The sequence below is a fragment of the Ixodes scapularis genome, unplaced genomic scaffold (genome assembly GCF_016920785.2).
Source record: "Ixodes scapularis isolate PalLabHiFi unplaced genomic scaffold, ASM1692078v2 PGA_scaffold2__306_contigs__length_199485367, whole genome shotgun sequence".
NCBI classification, from domain to species: domain Eukaryota; kingdom Metazoa; phylum Arthropoda; class Arachnida; order Ixodida; family Ixodidae; genus Ixodes; species Ixodes scapularis.
In genome coordinates this window covers 179,323,200-179,343,862 of record NW_024609857.1, presented here as the reverse complement: position 1 = coordinate 179,343,862, position 20,663 = coordinate 179,323,200, and the positions used below count along the sequence as shown (strand labels likewise).

General features: G+C 46.9%; 1 protein-coding gene across 1 annotated transcript in view; it reads left to right on the top strand.

Annotated features, from left to right (window-relative positions):
* The window catches only part of LOC115326985, an 87,934-nt gene that overhangs the window by 11,148 nt on the left and 56,123 nt on the right, over positions 1-20,663 (top strand). Inside the window, exon 2 of the mRNA XM_042291305.1 lies at positions 9,984-10,120. Coding sequence (XP_042147239.1) covers positions 9,984-10,120 — 137 coding nt within the window. The remainder of the gene's footprint in view (positions 1-9,983; positions 10,121-20,663) is intronic.

Genomic DNA, 20,663 nt, shown 5'->3' with positions numbered 1-20,663 from the left:
ATTTAAATACTTTTTGGAAATGTAATTAGATTTGTAGTTAAATACATTTTTGACGACGTATTTTGTATTTGTATTTCGATACATATTTGCATGTATTTTGCCCATCCCTGCTACAGACATTTAGTTCGCGATTTTGCCAAGATTTCTGCACCGCTCACGCATCTGACGAAGGACGACGTGAACTTCCAGCGGAGGAAGGAGCAAGAACAAGCGTTCAACGAACTGAAGGAAACACTCCATTCACCCCCCCCCCCCCCCCCCCCCCATCCTCGGACATTTCGATTCATCAGCGGAAGCGGAAGTTCACACGGACGCCCGCAACGACGGACTCGGCGCGGTACTCGTCCAGACGCAAGACGGAGCAGAGAGGGTGATCGCTTACGCAAGCAGGGCACTGTCCAGGGCAGAGAAAAATTACTCAACGACTGACAAAGAATGTCTCGCTGTCATCTGGGCGTTAACCAAGTTCCGCCCGTACCTGTACGGGATCCCGTTCCGCGTTGTCACGGACCACCACGTTTCCTGTTGGCTCGCTAACCTCCAGGACCCGTCAGGACGCCTCGCTCGCTGGAGCCTTCGACTGCAAGAATACGACGTAACCATTGTGCATAAGTCTGGCCGCAAGCACAACGACGCCGACTGTTTGTCTAGGACCCCAGTCGAATCTCCTACCGAAAGCACTGACGACGACGATGACACCCGTTTTTTCGGCGCAGTTACAAATACCGACATGGGAGCACTTCAACAAGACGACCCGGAACGTCGCCCTGTGATCGACCACCTCGAAGGTCAAGGATGTTCAGTTCCGCGAGTATTGGCCCGAGACTTGTCAAGCTTCATTCTGCGGCGAGGCGTGCTCTTCAAGAAGAACTTTGGAACGAGCAACCCTGCCTGGCTGCTGGTTGTTCCGGCCAACCAGCGAGAAGAAATCTTTCAAGCATGCCACGACGACCCGACGGCTGGACGCCTCGGCTACAGCAGGACGCTTGCCCGGAGTCGTGAAAAGTACTACTAGCCGAGACTCCCGAAAACAGTCCATCTGTACACACGATCGTGCCATGAGTGCCAAAGACGTAAAAGGCCTCCGACGAAGCCAGCAGGACTCCTGCAGCCGATTCCCGCCCCGACTACGCCGTTCCAGCAGGTCGGAATGGACTTACTTGGGCCGTTCCCAACATCGACGGAAGGATACGGGTCGATTATCGTCACTACCGATTATCTTACACGATAGTCCGAGACGAAAGCCCTGCCATCGGGGACAGCGCTGGAAGTCGCGACGTTTTTCGTCGAGTCTGTCCTCCTTCGACATGGCGCACCCGAAGTGTTGATCACAGATCGAGGATCATCTTTCATGGCACACCTGACTCAAGAGGTTCTTCGGCTTAGTCACACCAACCATCGACGAACCACCGCTTATCATCCGCAGACCAACAGACTAACAGAGCGGCTCAACACGACGATCGCTGACATGATCTCCATGTACGTCGACGCGGAGCACAAGACGTGGGACGAGGTGTTGCCGTACGTTACGTTTGCGTACAACACAGCGGTTGAAGAAACCACGGGAGTGACGCCTTTCTAAGTGGTACACGGCCGGGCGGTTTCCACAATGCTAGACGTCATGCTGCCTCACGTGCCAACCGATGATGGCAACGACGACGCTGAACTGATCTCCCAGCGCGCGGAGGAAGCTCGTCAGCTGGCAAGAATCAAGATTCAAGACCAACAGTGAGTCGACGCACGCCGGTATAACCTTCGTCACCGGGACGTCCAGTTTCAACCCGGAGACCGGGTATGGGTTTGGACACCAATACGGTGCAGCCGCGGTCTCAGCGAGAAGCTTCTGAAACGCTATTTCGGACCCTACAAGATCATCTGACGCCTCGGCGATCTGCACTACGAAGTCCTTCCCTACGGAACGCGCCCATCTGCAAGACGCCATCCGCGACCCGAGGCTGTTCACGTCGTCCGGCTGAAGCCGTATTACGAACGATAGAACGTTCCACTCTCGTCGACGGGTGAACTGTGAACTGTGAACTGTGGCTCGCGATACTGCTATCCTTTTGTTTTGGATTTGATTTTTTTCCGTTCTCTGTTGCATCGGGATGATGCACTTTTTTAAAGGGGGGAATAATGCCGCGAGCGCAGCTGACGAAGTAGGTGGAGACATCAAAGATTTTTGAAGTATGAGTGAACAGTGCACAAATTGAACGTTAAATAGGCACTCTGGTCTAGTCGTATTTTTTCCATGCCATAAAGAAAAAAAAAGTGCTCGAGTGGCCTAACGGTTATCGCGCTTCCTTCTACACGGAAGGCCAGAGTTCGATTCCTGGTCGCGACATGTCTTTTATATATTGTTGCAATTTACTGTTCTCGGAAATTCGCGAACTCTGTTGAATGTTCGAGGTCAGAATGTTCGATGCGCGAACCTTCCACGGTCGATTGTTCGAGAAGACCGAGCATGTACAGAGAGACTCCGCGTGGCAAGCCACAGTCAGTCTCGCCCCAGCGTTCGACTCTGCTGCTACGCCGACTTCGACGCCCGCGACGCTCTGTTATTATCTTTTGTACCCTTTTGTTTCTGGCACAACTTCGCCACATTAAACGTTTATTCCTTCCTGTTTATTTATTGTTTTTTGGCCACCACCCGTGACAATACGACGATCCCGACATTTCAATCTTCCCTACGGATGTGCCAGGGCCTTCTCAAGTTTACACCCAGCAGGATGCCACCGACACACAAGTTCCTGCGGGGTCTCCACTGCAACCAGAGTGCAGTAGGTGATATCCGGCCCGCAGCCACCTCAAGCCTAGCCGTTACAAGCCTTCCTAAGAGGAAAAAATGCGGTGACTGCAAAAGACGATCATCGTCTTTGTCAGCAGAGCACGAGCTCGGACATGAGAGCTCGTGCATTCCGTTCTTCGGCGAGCTGGAAACCTGTCAGCTGGTCATGCCCCTCCGACCTACTGTATTGGAATAAACCCGCAGTAAACCCCTCGATTCGGGTCTACTACAATATCAGATATAATTTGATTTAATAACAAGAGCCATTTGTAGATATTCTGCTGATATCAAGGTTATTAAAATTCCTCAAATAGGGGACACAAACAAATCTACAAAGGAATACAGTCTGACTTTCTAAATACTTTGAAAATTCTCATTCTTTTTAATTCATACAGCATAATACATATATTTTGAGAGTTTCACAGAAGAGTCCAAGTCCAGTATTTTGACAGGAAACTAATTAATGAGAGGTCAAACATGCGGTTTTCGACAGATGGCAGAAAACACTCTGTGTTCTTACGCTCATTTTTGACAAAGGTCAGGAATTCGTTAAGTGTCACCTATTTAAGATATAGAAATGACCTTGTCATCACGAGAAAGCCCAAACTTAATTATGTTTATTTATTTAAAATAAGAAATGATATGTAAATATCAATCAACAATATTTCTGGATAAAGGTGCGTCATGCTGTAAGCGTCGAGCAAAACCAACACCGAAGGACACCCTGAGCTATTAAACGCAGCAATATAGGCATTGCACTCTCAAATCCAACAATCGCACTGGACAATTTCGAAGACACACGAAACTTCGGAAGAGATGGAACCACGCACATTGCAAGACGACGAAAAGGACATAAACAGTCACCCGTAATCATGGTGCCGAGCTGGCCTTGAAAGGTTGAATTTTGAAATTTTCGGTGGTTGTATTTTTAACGCGACAGCGTCACGGAGCTCGTGTCGCAGAAAATCTGGCCTCGGTGGAGTGACGAGAAAATCGCGAACAAGAAAGTCCTTATTGGTCGATAGGGTCATGACGTCAAAGCCATATGACCTCGCCGCAGGCATTTCAAACAACCCACAACGCTTACGTGAAGCGTGACGTCATGCGTGGAATGAAAGTGATTAAATAACATGACACGTAATGCGAATGAAAGGTCGCCGCATGTCTCAATTACCTCACTTTATATAGTAATTCATTCACCTTAAAAACATGTTAAAGAATCTTAGGCGGGATTTGAGACCACGACCTTCCGTTTGCGAGTCAGACAGGCTACTGGCTAGGCAACTGTGGCCGCCGACTTCCTGTTGGCGGGCGGGAAGAGCGTGCGAAGCGAATGAGAAGGCGATGCGAACGGGGCCCGATAAAGGGGTGTCCAAACAGGACACTACAAAACGCACGACTCCGACAAATCGTGAAAATTGAAGCGGGCTTGAAGCGGGCGCGTCCGCTTCAATTTTCACGATTTGTCGGAGTCGTGCGTATTGTAGTGTCCTGTTTGGACACCCCTTAACGCTATGGCGTTCCAGTTTTAAAGGCGAAGCTTAAAAAACCTCCAAGTTTTTCTGTTCTAATTCCTTTTAACGGACGGATATTTTGGAAATCCAGCGAGTCCAAAACCAATTTTCTCAAAGTGTTTATTTTTTTAACTTGCATTAGTCTGATTGCGATTAAGTTGTGGTTGTATTTTATCAGAAATTATAAGCATGAAATAAAGTATATTGAGTGTATGACACCATTTAAGTCTTCAAAATTGCCAGTTGTTCGTTGGGACCCTAAAACGCTGCCTGTATTGAGATAAAAACACCCAAAAACATTGTGCCTTGTGTGGACATTACTGCATTTTCATATACAGGGTGATACAAGGAGACGCCAGGCTCTTTAAATCGACCGGCAAATTCGGTTTTTTAACCTATCGCGCTACGACTTTGTGCTGCCAACGTCCCCATGGTCCATTTTTTCTTTTTGTGTAAAATTTGCGAAGAGCGAACTTACCTGAGGAAAAAGTAAAGAAAGAAAAAGGCTTAGCTCCTATGGAAACGCAGCGACGCCACCGGTCTGCAAACAACGCGCGCGAGACAAGAGATGGCGCAAGCGGTCGCGACGCGAACTGCCGCCAACGAACAAGCAGACAACCCCGAGAGCCGGCCCTTTAGCAGACTTGGAACTGCAATTCCTTGCTGTTACCGCGCCTGTCTTTTTTGTTTCTGTGACTGTCGCCGCCTGCGGAACGCGCGCAGCTTTTGAGTCGAAAGGATCGTCTGCTAAAAAGGCCTACTCTCGGCGCCGTATGATCGTTCGTTGGCGGCGTTTGTTGCGCCATCTCTGGCGGCGTTTGTTGCGCCATCTCTTGTCTCCCTTGCGAAACGGCGCCGTGTTGTTTGCAGACCGGAGGCGTCGCTACGTTTCCCTAGGCGCCAAGCCTTCTTCTTTTTTTACTTTTTCCTCAGGTAAATTCCAGGAAAGTGTCGGCTTTGAAAAGGGAGATGAAATATAATTCTTTGACCCTGCTCCAGACTGACAAGAGTGGCTTGTTTGCAGTGCTCTCGGATGGTATTTTTAATGAGAAAGCTTTGGTGGCTGTTTCCGAGTTATTTGTAAAGAGTGATGAAAATGTTGCGGTTTTAAAACGGGATGTGTGTAAGATTTCGGCACTGGAGGAGATCACGGCTACTCTAAACAGAGTGAGGGGCGCTTCACGCTCTTCTTTTGGTTTAAAGTTTTTAGTAAAAGATCATAAAATAGATTTTCCCTTCCGTGTGGTAATTAACGAAAATGGTTCTTGGCAAAAGTCGCTTGCGGTTTTCCTTCAGGGATGTTTGGGCCATGTCAATCTGGAGGGCAGTATTGCCCTTAGGAACTCGGAAGAACTAATCGAAGGGATTTCTCCCCTGCATCGCAGCTCGTGCACGTTGATGCCCCTGGACATCAAAGATTTGTATTATTCTTTAGATTGCGTGTTGTTGCTGGAAAGGGTTAGGGGGCTTTTAGAAAACAATTTAGTCTCTTTTCAAGCCAAAGCGGGTATTTCTGTAGATGCGGTACTGGAGCTTCTGACGTGCTATCTGAAGGCAACTGTGCTTACCTTTAATGGTGATAGTTATATACAGCGGAAAGGTGTGTGCATCGGTTCGGCGGTGGCTCCCGTGTTGACTGAGCTTTATCTTAACACTCTTGACAACAAAATAACAGATTTTGTTGGCTCTTTGGGTGGAGAAAGGTTTTTGGTTCGGAGGTTTGTTGATGATATCTTGGTTTGTGCTCCGAATCAGCTTTCTGCTACTCAGATCCATGATTTTATTTTGACCGCTGCACCGGAATTAAAATTCACCTCCGAATCAGTGAAAGATGGGAAGTTACAGTTTTTGGACTTGCAACTATATAATAAAAGGGGGCTTTGCTTGTCTTATGGTAGAGAAACCGTAAAGAAGTTTCTTTCTAGATGCAGCGCTCATTCTAAACTGGTTAAAGGGGGGGGTGGTGAGATTATTAATTGGCAGTGCACTGAAGAAATCTTGTTTTCATTCGACGTCCAAATCAAACGTTTACTCACGGTGGGTTATAGTTTAGATTTTATCATTTCGAGTGCACGTAGACTCTTTGTACGCGCGTCGGTGACCGCTGAGAGGGTTCAAGGTAGAACCTTTGCTGTGATTCCGTATATTCATGGTTTTTCTCATAGTCTAAAAGCCTTGGGTGCGAAAATATAACGTTAATGTGGTTTTTAGGACGTACTTCCGTTTAGACAGGCTTACTCCGTTTGCCTTCAGACTTGAGGGATGTTGCGGGAAAAAACACAGAGATCCCTCAGTTTCCTGTGTCGCAGAGGTGGTCTACAAGATCCCCTTTGACTGCGGATTGTGTTATGTTGGTAAGACGGGGCGTTGTTTGAATAACCGACTTGCGGAACATAAATGGTGTGTAAAGAATTTGGCGCATAATTCTGAATTGGTTAATCATGTTTGTTCTTGTAATTCTCGTTCCCCTCTTTGGGATGAAACTTCCTTTCTGTGTAACGAAAAAGAATTGTTTAGAAGGCTAATTAAGGAGACTTTGTGCATTCGCGAGCGGGGGAATTGTGTGAGCCAGCCGCCCATGGTCATCAGTGATCAGATGAAAGAGTTTTTGTTTGTATGAGGGGAGCTTTGTAAACCTTGAGAAGGGGGGGGGGGAGGGAACCGGGAAGCGTTTGCTTGAAGTAGGAAATGGGGACTGGGCTTTAGCGGTTTGGAGGTCACCATGTGTGGTGACCATGGGGTTGTTGCTGTTCGGGTGGTCGGCTCCCTTTCCGAACGTTTTTCGAGCCGGGGAGTGGCTCAGGCTGTCTGGGGTGAACGCGTTCGCATTCTTGTTTTTTTCTTTTGGGGTATTTTTGCCCTTTCTCTTTTCCTTTTATCTGAAAGTCTATTTATTGGTATGCTCATATCAATAAAAGTCAGCTGCGTTTGAGATTTTGTTGTGTTCGTCCGTTTTTTTATTGTTCCCCATCTCAGGGTTTACAAGATGTCGATTAATTACCAGCAGGGATGGGCAAAATACATGCAAATATGTATCGATATACAAATACAAAATACTTCGTCAAAAATGTATTTAATTGCAAACTTAATTACATTTCTAAATAATCATTGAAGTACAAGATACAAATACAAGGAAATGTATTTGGTCGCCTCGAAATACTTATTCCAATACATTCCTCAAAATTTGTCTCAGTGACTTCATGGCTCCTGCAACGGGTTTCTGGGTACCTCATTTTAATTTTGCATCGCAAACTCGGAAGTTAGTGTGCGAGGCTCTAGTTACGTAATAGAAATATAATCACAAAAAAAATGTAATCCGCTTGGACGTAATAGGTGAAAAAAACTACAAAGCTTCAAGCAGCTTTTCTTGTCGATCACATTTTCGTATAGACCAACAAAGGACCAAGACACGCAGCACTAGCTACAAAATTTTTTTTATTGTTGCAACTCGCACCAGTTACGAAAATCTGGACAACCCGCGCATTTAGAATGTTCCAGGCAAAAATATGAATAGAATTAAGGTTGGAAAGCATGACAAGTTGTCACAGGGACTTATTTAGCCAGTCTGCCTGTGAACGTCGATTTCGTCACTATTCTTGCCCTGGACTAGCACCGTAATCACAAAGTCACTATACGCTTGTGCTTGATTGAGAGACAGTGCATTCAGTGCAGAAGGTAGTTTTCTTTCTGCTCAGGACAGTGACAATAAATTTTAGGGATGTATTTTCTCCCACAAAATTGTATTTAATTACAATTGTAATTGAAATACCCATGTTTTAGTATTTAAATACACACGTCAAATACATTGCCCAATTTGTAGTTAAATACAAATGCAAAATACACAAAGTATTTAAATACGTATTTCAAATACTTGTATTTGAAATACTGCCCATCACTGATTACCAGCTCGCCTGCACTCTTTCACTGCTTAGAATAACAATATTTAGTGAAATAAGACGCTAAAAGAAGTTTTAGTCTTTATCTCTTAATTGCACATTTTTTAAAGCGCAGCTATTAGGCGCCCGTTTCCGGCTTGAGCGGCGTCGCCGTCGCCGTCGGCGTAACCGCGCGGTGCATTATGGGTAAATTTCCCCGCTAAATTTAGCGAAAAACTTCCCCGCTAAATCTAGCGGAAACATTTCCGCGCTAAATCTAGCGGGAAAGTTTCCCCACTAAACCTAGCGGAAATATTTCGCCGCTAAATCTATCGGAAAAGTTTCCCCGCTAAATCTAGCGGAAAAATTTTCCCGCTAAATCTTGAGGCAAAATTGCTCTGGGGGGTCACGTGACCTGAGGGGTGACGTGACCTCCAGGTCACGTTAAACCCCTTGAGGCCACGTGACACTCAGGTCACGTGACCGCCCTCCCCGAGGTCACGTGGGGGGTCACGTGACTTCGGGGGGTCACGTGACTTCGGGGGGTCACGTGACCCCCCGCGTGGACCCCCTCCTCTGAGGTCACGTGACCCCACCAAGGTCACGTGACCCCCCCGACGTCACGTGACCCCCCAAGAACACGTGACCCTCAGTACGCTTCCCTCCTCCTCCTCAAGAGCTGCACTCTAATTTGGCGTTATAGGGAGTTGCAAACGGCTTTCACTTTTTTTATCAACGTATAATAGACCCTTTCACAAATTCATTGTCATCTAGTGTCTGAAATATCAGTCCGAATTGTTGTATGCTCATGGCGGATAAAATCTCTTAACTATTCTTCAACGGTAGATGTACGAAAGTTAAGATGTTTTTCCATGAGCAGTTATCTCTCTATTCGCTTCGGTTTCGATGGTGTCAAGAAACTACAACTGCACAGGGCACGTAGTGTTAAGTAAACCTATCCAAAAAATTAACATTTTATCATGCGTCACGAGCTGTCTGGGGCGTGCCGAACCCGATCATTCCAAGGACTTACATGACAGCAACAAATGCGTAGAGCACAAAAACTTAACAAATCTCGTCTCGACGTCATCAAACAAGAATACAGCGAAGTAAGGTCTGGATGCTCAGGCTCCGCATCGGTTTCTGTCTTCAAATTATTTCTTCACCAGCCATCAAAAAGCCGCCATTAGCATGTACAGATCATACACACTTAAGGCCGGTTCCCACATGCAGCGAAGCGCTGATGTAGCGCTCCTCACGTGCCGTCAGTTACTTATCGTCTGCCATGAGCAACAGTTTTGACGGTGCGATACAAAGCTGGTGAACGCTCCCATCAGCACGCGCTTAGCGCGAGGTGATCGCTATGCTTGTAGCGATCCGCTGCATGTGTGAACAGGCCTTTAGGTGATGATAGCTACCCAAGCGACTAGACTGAATTTCCGAAAGAGTCTATTCAGAAGGAAATGGCGGACTGTATAATAGGAAGGCTATTGGGGGATGCACATGAGAGCTTAAGAAATGATCTGCGTAGGATTTGCCCTCTTGTCATGTTTTTTTTTTTTTTTTTTTTTTTTTTTTTTTTGTGGAGACGGCGTTGGAGATGGGGTAAATAAAGCGTGTACGAAATAAACTTTGCAACTCAGTTTGAGACGTCGCCTCCTCTTTTCCTACCGTCTGTTGTGTTCTGTTTTCTGCCCCAGTCTCAGGTTTGCAATCATGTTCAACTTACACCAGCTCGCTTGCACCCTAACTATTTTTTCGATATTTTAAGCTGTCTTTCAAGCTTGTTGTCATAATTTTATGTTTCAGGAGCAAATACCATATCGATGATGCCAAATATAACACTAGGCGTACGTTTTGTATGTGATTCTTCATTGGTGAAGGCACGCCAAGAAAAAAATCACACTACACCTCTTCGGGAATATATAAGTATATTTCTTAATACGGTAAGTGTCGACCGTGTGCGTGTTCCGATGTTCTTGTTCAATTTTGAGCGAATGCTACGCACTCTTTTGCCTGGGGCTTGATTGATTTGTAACTAACAAAGCATACCGCATGCTTCTGTAATACACTGGGTGTCCCGAGGAACGGCCAGGCTCTTTAAATCGACCGCGAAATTCGGTTTCTTAACCTATCACGCTACGACTTTGGGCAGCCTTGCCCACGGATGGTGCATTGGTTTTGTCAAATTTGCAAAGAGCGAACTTACCTGAGGAAAATGCAAAGAAAGAAAAAGGCTTAGCACGTATGGAAACGCCGCGAAGCCACCGGTCTTCAAACAATACGGCGCCGTTTCGCACGGGAGAAAAGAGATGGCGCTAGCGGTCGCGACGCCAACTGCCGCTACCGAACAAGCATACGGCGCCGAGAGCCAGCGCCTTTAGCATACGATCTTTTCAACTCAAAAGTGGCGCGCGTTCCGCAGGCGGCGACATTCGCAGAACCAAAGACAGACGCGGTAACAAGAAGGAACTGCAAAGCAGACGACATCAGTACTCTGAAACAAAACAAAAAAGCATAAATATACCGACAAACCATTTTTACTCGATTATGCGTCATTCAATACGTTTTATTATTAAGGATGATAAAATAATGCATTGGCAACTGATATCAGAAAAACTCGCGCCGCTTTTGAGTTAAATAGATTGGATGCAAAAAACGTCGGCTCTCGGCGCCGTATGCTCGTTCGTTGGCGGCAGTTGGCGTCGCGACCGCTTGCGCCATCTCTTGTCTCCCCTGCGAAACGGCGCCATATTTTTGAAGACCGCTGGTTTCGCAGCGTTTCCATAGGAATCAAGCATTTTTCTTTCTTTATATTTTACTCAGTTAAGTTCGCTCTTGGCAGATTTTACAAAAAAACTGCACCATTTTTGGGCAACGCTGCACAAAGTCGTAGAGCGATAAGCAAGAAACCGAATTCTGCGGTCGATTTAAAGAGCCTGGCCGCTCCTTGGGACACCCAGTATTACAGCTACTTAACTTCTAACGCGTACGGGAGTAATGCGTCCAACGAGTTTAATGTGATAGATTTGCCTGTTTTATGTAAAAATTGACGTATCTTAAGCAATCCAGATAAAACCTTCTACTTAAGCCCCGCTAAATTTAGCGTGAAAATTCGCGCCTTTAATCTAAACACCAAAACCGTTTCCCGCTAAATCTAGTGGGGAAATTGTCGTCACTTTACCTATACAACCCAGTTTCCCGTTCAGCTGAGGGGGAAAGTGTACGTCACGTGACACACCAAATTCCTTTCCCCATTCCTCGCCTTCCCATTTCATGTATCTCCCCGTCTCTCCCCTCCTAGGTTATCCTTTCCATCTGCCTTCCTTCCCCTCACTCCCCCTCCGTCTTTCTCCCCATCTCTCCCCCATTTCCTTCGGTACCGTGCAAAGATGTAACATCAAAGTCAGATTCGATTTTGTCCAGTGTCAATCAGGCAGCTACGACTTCAATCTACGCTCGATCCGAGGCGCCCAATTCCAATTCGCGCCTGATCAAGTCAACCGTTTCGATTGTTCCGGTCGATACCAAAATGATCCCGGCGAATCCAGTGTTGCCTGACGAAGACGGAATTATTATTTTTTCAGCTTCCGACATAAAGATTCGTAAGGCGAAGGCGATTTACGATTCCACGAGGTTCGAGTTTTTATCTACATTAGCGCCCAATACGAATCGGAACGCGTATTCCTACATAATTAATTTGCTCTGCTATGCCCGTCCGGTTCCGGTCGGCTCCTCGTCAATGGCTGCCGTACGCCTTCCAATGCTCTGGCGGCCGATTGCGCCTATTACTGGATGCTTAGAAAGCAATTTATACGACTTTGATACTGCGAAACACTTTCATGTACGCAAGTTGGGCAAGCTTTCAGCGCCTGCGGGTATTATTTCACTAGGCGCCGTCTTCGTATACATGTAAAATCACTTTGTAGTAACCCACACTTAAAGAGAAGGACGAAGAATCGCACGCGGTGTCATTTTGACCGCCAATCGATTGGTACGTTTTAATATCGATCCCTTGTTAAGTCTCTTGTAAGTAGCAATATTAAACCGATTCTTATTTACGCGATACATTTTTGGCTGGCGCAGTGCTGGAAACAGGTGGGCTACTCCTCCAGGCTTGGTTCTGTGGCTGACATCAGTAAAAGAATCCCGAGGGTGCGGTGATATCCGTGGTGGCTTTTGGGGATGATAGGAAAACGTGGACGGCATAGCCGTGCACTTAAGCTTCGTAACGCCAAACTTTTTAAGGATAGCTGTGTCAAATTGTTCATCTGTCAACGAAAACTGTGCAGCGTTGATGCGTTGGACCATTTGTCCGAGAGCATTAAAAAGGAAAGAAATCGGTAACACGCGAGCAGTACCAAAACATATGAGGTCTCTCTGCGACTTGAATTCAAAATTCACAAAGAAATTGCAAATCCAGTCGGCGTTCTTGCGGTTCGACGATGATGCACTACAACTTAAAGGCATTTGAAAATTATATTGACATCAGGGCTCTAAAACAACGAGGCTATATTAGGGACTTTATAGTGCGAAATTGAGAAACTTCAACCAGTTGGCGTCGACCGCCAAAGAGGGAAGTCAGCGCACAGCTCCCGATTTCCGGCCGGCGAGTTCCGTTAGAAAAACTACAAAGACACTTAAGACTGCTGATGTGGAAGAATGCGAAAGCATTCGTGCACGTAGCGTATTCCTGCAAGCTGCGCGCCGCGCTGAGCCCGGCCAAGCGACACCTGCGTAAGCTGCCCGGGTGAGCTCTGCGGCCGGCCGCCATGGCTGCTCTGCAAAGTCCTGCCACCCTCTCCCTCTGACAGTCGGCCGGGCCGCCCCGCCACGGAGAAGGCTTCTGTGTGGTGTGGCGTTCCTTGGAATTATGCCGCGCGCCAGCCAATTGGAGTTTCCCATCAATTCGCTGCTACAGGCTTCGCTCCATGGGACAGGGGAATTTAGGGGCCGTTTGACGTGGCTTCAAAAGCTGATTACGCCGGTTCACTTCATGGAACAGTTAATGCTTTCACATTAAAAACAGAAAAAGAATTACGCTACAGCTCGATGCTTTCAGGCTTTTCTGGTGCATTGCACCAAATTGGGAAAATAACTCCCCTCGCACAGCCTGACCGAGGTAGTAGGTTTCAAGATTTTCCTTTCAATTTTGTGCTGCCAAATTTTAACCCTCGCAACAGCGTGGTTACCAAGGGACACGTAAAATATTGCCTTGCCTTGCCCGACCCCGTTCAGCAGCCAACTGGACAACACCCCGTTAGGTCATTGTTGAATCACGCCGTGGACCGAATTCACCGTACCGTGTGGGCATGTTTTTCTAGTCAATATCTAACGACAACGTGTATCTCGGTAGTAGCACAAAAAATACTCAGGAACAAAATGGCCGACGGAAACGGAAACCTGAAGCAAAACGCAGGCGCAGGCCGATGGGAGAGCACGTCGGTGTTGCCGCACTGGCGGCTAACCTTAGAAAAAAAAAAAAAAAGATTGAATTTGCCAGTCTAGGCTCTCAACGTAGGTGAAGGATGCTCACAAACACCGCCAGAACTAATATTACGGGACCATAGTACGATAAACCGGTAACGTGGTGTGCTACTAATCCACACGTGGCAACAAGACCTAAAAAAAAAACGCGACCTGCGTCCGCTCGGCACCGGACCAACCGCTCGATGGTCCTCGTTCGGTCCAGTGCAATGGGCTTCTTCCGCCAGGATGTGAAGAAGCTTAGCAACTACTTGGCACTGAACACGTCTTCTCTACGGTCTGTGTCTGTTCTGTGGTTGGATGATTCTCATGGATCTGCTTTCGCAGCTCCTGTACTAGCCCTGAACGGAAGTTGTGAAGGGCGACGGATAGTCAACAAGTGCTCCAGCGTAGACTCTAAAGATTAATTTTGACAAAAAAGTTGGGTTAAATGTTGCATTATTGTTTATGTAACCAATGTAAGAACACTAAGTGCACTATGAACACTTAATTGCTGTTTTAATGAATGCCCGTAAAACTCTGCTTAATCGCTTTCGTCCAGAAAGATTTGCACCGTTAACTTTGCAGTCGCTCGGTTTCTTTGAGTGCACTTCGGAATTGTCGGTAAAGTTATATTAAAGTTTGTTCTCAATGTTTATGATAAGTGGAGAAACGTATTGGTCGGGATACAATCGCTCGTGCGTCCGGAGACTGCTCGGTACTGAGCATAGCATAAGTACCTCTAGTGACTTGAAAATATCCTGTTTGGCATCAAATAAATTGTTAGGACTTCCGGGATTGACTCTTAGTTATTTGCGACCAGTAAAAAATGATTGCCCATAAGTGCATGTTGGGCCGCGCTGTAGTGCGTAATGCAAATATTGTCTGCGGGTACCGAGCGAGTTAAATGCGAAGGGTTTGAAGCTTCTGTAGGGCTGTTATATTTTTAGTGGCTGTAGCAATTTACTTTTGGTCCACCGCTTGTAGTATGGACGTAAGAAATGAAATTTTAATCCTGTTCATGAAAGTGGAATGAACCTGGCACGCTTGTCATGGCTCGTTTGTTCGTTATTTCCGAACATTTTTGAGCTTACTCGAATAGAGCAGTGAGCACGGTTAGTTCACTTGCCTCGAGATGTTGTGACCGCTTGGCATTTTCTGCACTGTTTTGATAGATGGCGGTCAACGCTCACCACAAAACCAATCGTGACATAAAATGCATCGCGTTCAACGCAGCGGCACAGCGGTGACTCGCTTAGTATTCATGCTACGTACTACAGGGTTCAAATTAAATGCGAACAGCGGAGCGCGTGGCTGTAGACAAATGCGACGCCTGCTGGAGCCCTCTGGAAACAGATAAAACTGCCGGGTGGAGAGTAGGGCGAGGCGAGGGTTTGCGTCCTAGAGTAAATGTGCATTAAACACTTTGATATAGAAGCTCGGAATTTTCTTATTCAGAATTTCAGCAGCAGCAGAATTTCCCTTATTCCCACGTGGAATTGTTTATTACCTTAATCTGGAAAATTTCCCTCGAATTGGCACCCTTGCGCTAGTGCGTCCAACTCCGATGTCTTTCACCATTGCTCATCAAAACCCAAGCTTCGACGCTGCGCCGATGGTTCGCTGGATGTTTGATCACAGCCACTTCCGTTGGCTGGGCACGAGCCCCGCGAGCCACATTCGAAGCGTCAGCGACGACGTACGGGCGCTGTGGAATCGCTATCTCTGCACATTACAGTGGGTGGGTGGGTGGAATTCTCAGGCATATCCGAAAAAGGTTCGACACTTGGCATCGTCGCGTCCTCTGGAGCTTCAGCGTGCCGACGGATAGAATCCCATGAATGCCATCTGTCCAGACTTTCTGCAACTATTAACCTATTATCGCTTGCATCAAGTTGCCGGTGGCTTTGGCGCATCGGACCTTGAACACTTTGGTGGCGGCAGCGGCGACGTACGGGCACAGTGTAATCACAATCGCTGCACTTCGCAATCGATGGCTGGGAATCCTCAGGCATTTTGAAAAAGCTGTAGACTTGGCATTACAGCGTCTTCTGGAGATCCGGCGTGCCTACGGCAAGAGAGAGCCGTTTATACTGAGAACCTATTGAAAATGTGTCTATGGTTCTTACCAGTATTTCTGAAATGCATTGACATACCATTAAAAAATTATTGAGGAGTTTGAGATCTTTTTAATTTTCTAAGGAGCCTGAAGTACAACTTTAGCATTCCTAAAGGTGTAAAAAACCCATCATGCTTTTTGAGAGGCCAGTGCCGTCTATCCCTATCCCACTGAAACCACAGGTGAGAGAGGTCACTTGACCCTTCATGATATATGCGTCGGAAAAGCCTCTTGATCATTTTGTATCGGGGGGCCAATACGAACGTTGAAAATAGAGGAGACGTTCGCCCGCCCATCATTGCTGAGTCTGTGGGTTCTGTGCATGTGTTTCACGGACTGTTCACGGGCTGGAGTTGAGAGAGAGAGAGAGAAAGCAATGGCGCTTTCCCGACGCCTATGGGCGCGCAGTCCTCGCTCACAATGAAGAGAGGGTGAGCGGGAAATCGGAAGGGAGACTTCCTGGTGTTTGTTTGAAGATAAACTGTTTTAGTCGAATTACAGCCTTCGTTAGAAGCTGGTGCCCTGGTTTTTTCTCCGTCGACGAGCGCAAACGGAATGCGCAACAACCAGCGGGAGCAGTTGCGGCTTCCCGTCCATGCGTGAAACGTATCTTCCAGAGCAACTGGGTGTGTGGATCAGAAAGGTCTCTCAGTTCCCTGTTTTATGTGATTTTTCGTCTGTTCGGCTCAAAAAATACCCAGCAATGAAAGACGACGCGTGAGACGTCACCGCGACGCCTCTATGAAACGACAACGCGACTGTGCTCAGGCTCTCAACAGCGGCGGATGTTGGTTCCGTGTTCGTTGTTTTTGCTAAACGTGCTACTTACAGTTAGTGTGCACGTGAGGGGTTTTACAGCATCTTGCGCCTGGTTTGAGTAAACGTTGGCTCTTATCATCTTTTGAGTTAAAACAGGCATGTAAAAAAAGTGAAAGCCGTTTACAACTCCCTGTAGCACCGAATTAGAGCGCAGCTCTTAGGGGGAGGAGGGAAGGGTACGGGGGGGGGGGTCAAGTGACCTGGGGGGGTCACGTGACGATGCCGATGATGCCATCAGTGACGTCACTGATGACGTCATCAGTGACGATGACGATGCGGATTCCGATGACGTCATCAGTGGCGTCACTGATGACGTCATCCGTGATGATGACGATGACGATGCGGATGCCGGTGACGTCATCAGTGACGTCACTGATGACGTCATCAGTGATTAATGCGATGACGATGCGGATGCCGGGGACGTCATCAGTGATAATGACGATGACGATGAGGATGCCGGTGACGTCATCAGTGACGTCACTGGTGACGTCATCAGTGATGATGATGATGACGATGCGGATGCCGGTGACGTCATCAGTGACGATGACGTCATCGGGGAGGTCAAGTGACCTCGGGGGGTCACGTGACCTCGGGAGTGTCACGTGACTTCGGGGAGGGGGTCACGTGACCTGGGGGGAGGGGTCACGTGACCTGGGGGGAGGGGTCACGTGACCTCGGGGAGTCACGTGACCTTGGGGGACCTTGGCATGACCTTGGGGGGCACGTGACCTTGGGGTGACCTTGGTTACGCCGACGCCGACGCCGCTCAAGCCGGGAACAGGCCCCTAAGAGCTGCGCTCTAAAATGAATTTCTAATAACGTTTTAAGCAGAATGTTTGTCTATGATTCAGTCATTTTAGAGTTTAAAGGGTGCTAGTCGGAGGGGGTCTCAATGTCTGAAGGGTTTGAGGGATGAAGGCCTGAAGTGGTTTAGGGAGCTGAGAGGTTTTCTTGCGAGAAGAGATTGGAGGCGTTGAGAAGGTCCTATAAGACATCAAGGCTGAAGTGTTATTTTCAATAAGGAGGGGCTTGCATTTTTAGGGAGATTTTAATAGTCTGGCAACCACAGCAGCGTGGTCGGACAACCGGAAGATGACTACTTCGTGCGCCATTTGGGGATTCTTACTCATTGGAATTCTCTGAGATTTCTCAAAAATAAAGGAGAGAGAATGTAACACCATTTTGTTATTGCGAAATACGCTGTTTCTAGCAGGCAGCAAGCTCTGTCAATCGGCCAAACTCTTTATTTATAAACGGTTCTTTGTTTAGCAACCTAGGACTGACATCTGTCCTAGGTTGGTTGGGTGCTAGGACTGTCTTCCACTATCAATGATCGTTTGCATCACGTGGGCAGTGGATCTAGCGCATCGCAGCTTCAACACTTTGGTGGTGGCAGCGGCGACGTACGGGCGCTGTGTAATCGCAATATCGGCACTTTACAGGTTTGTGGCATAATTTTATAAAGTTTTCAGCGTTAATCTGACTTACCGTCGTTGCTGTACTTTTTTTTTTGTAAACCAGAACAAGCTATTTAACTTCATCAGTAGTTGCTTTCGAGATATGAGGGACAAACACTCCAGAGACCTTAATTACATGGTTAAGGCCATAGTAGAGAAGCAACCAAGTATCATAAAAGAAGTTGTCAAGGTTTTAAAAGATTTGGTACACAAGCTCAATGCATTTGCTACGGACATGAGAAATGATGTCTAAGAAGTGACAATTTCCAATGCTGAAATTCACACTGAGCTTGTCAGTATACCAGAATCAATACAGTTCTTGAAGGCGGAAGTAGAAAAAATATGTTGATGGCTTCTTTTGAGAGTTAGCGGAAGTGAAGATCCATAGCTCGCAGCATTACAAAAAAGACGAGCAGTTAAGCAAAGAACTCGTAGAAGCGAAAGGAGAACTAACGGAACTAAAACAATATAGTATAAACACAAATCTCAAAATCAAAAGGCTTCCAGTTGCTGTAAAAGTAAACTTGCGGAAGGCTAAGGGAATTATAGCTACCTGCCTCCGTACCGGGTCACTAAGGGTGACATTGACGTTGTGCATCGGGTGCATTCTAAAGACAGAATATCCGCTAACGCCCCGAGCTTAGCATAGCGCAAGCGCATCAATTGCGCTGTGGTCAGCGTCTGAAATTTATTTACGGCACAATCAGTGCAACTGTAGCGATTGAGGCATGATACGCTGTATCGTCCTTGCGTATACTTTATTTAAATAAGTTCCTAAACAGTCATTCTTGGCAGACAGTTGGCGTGACATTCCATTCAGCCTCTTTCGGAGACAAAACAATCATATTAAAAATAGCGCAAAAAAAAGTAAAAAAGACGAAGAAGCACACAGGACAAGCGCTAACTGCCAACTAAATTATATTGAATGCTTCCAACTTTGCTACCGCCGTGCACGCGCGTAGTCTCGTCTCAACATTAAAGAGTAACTGCAAAGAAAAAAAAAGATGTTTTTTTAAACAGCCTAATTGGGACAAGCATGTCAAAAAACAATTTTTCCGCCAGAAAAAAAAATTTTACAGCAATATTTATTGCGTGAGACTGATTTTAGTTTGCGGCTATTTCGCCCGTTTTAAATCGCGCGCCACGAAGTTGGGATTCCGTGACGTTAATCCCAATCGGCTCTCATTGGCTAAGAGTTTGATTGACAGCTTAGACAACACCACCTATACAGAAGGCCTCGCCATGGTTTCCTCTTCCTCTATGAAACGTCATCACAGTCGGATCGCGCTTGGTCGGCTATTGGACCCGAGCCCGACCTTCGACGCGCTGATTGGCCACGAGGCGCAGCCGGACACTGACGCAGCACTCGTGCCCAATCTCTCGCCTCGATCGATCTGACTGTGATGACGCGTGTGCAGGCCTTCTGTCCAGGTGGTGTTGGCTTAGATCTTGGTTGTTAAACCTTTGTTATTTGTTGCAATTTCCTTTTGAGCGGCATATTTTTACGTTTAAAGAATAACCCATGTGATGAGAGTTATTATTCTTTACAAAATGTTTACAAGACGGGCACTTCTGTTTGGATTCATACCACAACAAACAAAAGCTTCGCCATTCTTTCATGGCCGCCGAAGTCTCTGCTCCCGCCTGTCTCGCCTACCTCGACTAATCGTTTCGGCGAAGTGATCAGTGTTTCGTGCTGACCCAGACGTGCTTGAGTGAGACCTCTTGAAGTGAAGTAGTGTGTGTTTAGCAGCTGTCGCAGGTATTAGTGATAGGAAGCGACGCGGGGTTTTGGCTTTCATAGCGCGGTTCTTTCGTTTTCCTCTTTGCTTGCTTAGCGTGCTTTTTTTGTGTTTGTTTTGCTTGTTTGCGCGTGCAAATGCTGACTTTTCGGAGATGTCAGATGCGTGATCCCGACAGTGAGCCTTCCAGCAGCCATGTCGCCCCGAAAGGAATGCTATTTGGCTGGAGGCAATCGAGCGTTCGCGTAGCGACAAACGTGTCCAGTTACGTTCTCGTCATATCGCTCCGGAGGCCATCGAGATTCGCACCGGGCGCACCTAACGTCCACAACTAGACACACAAAATAAAAAAGCACCATGTTCACTACGTAAAATGTGGTCTCAGTTCATGCATCTGTAGACAGGTACGAAATCTTGCCCAAATTTATTCACACCGCACGACGAGCGCAACACGTCGCTGTGCAAACGCAGTCCAACAACACGAAGCATAAAAACGGCAGATTTAGGAGAACAATTCGGAGTCTATTGTTCAATTAAAACGACGTAATTTATTTGAAAACGCCCGCAGCTTTTTACTCACGGTATGCGTCCGGAATCTTTCACATTTTGAAACAGAACGAAGGAAGATTTACTTTTAAAAACGCTCGGTGCGTCCTCCCGGGCCAGTTTTACTGGATCAGTTGACGACGACGGGATTGCACCCGTTGTACGTCAACCCCACATAACACACATAGCACCGCATTACACACACCAAGAACGTTTCAGCTCTGTCGCATCGCCGTGTTGCACCAAACAGAACGAGTTCGCCGAAACCAACGCAGCGCTGTCGTGAACTTTGGCTTGTGGTTGCGCACCTCGTGAATTCTGTGACTCCCTTCGCTTTCAA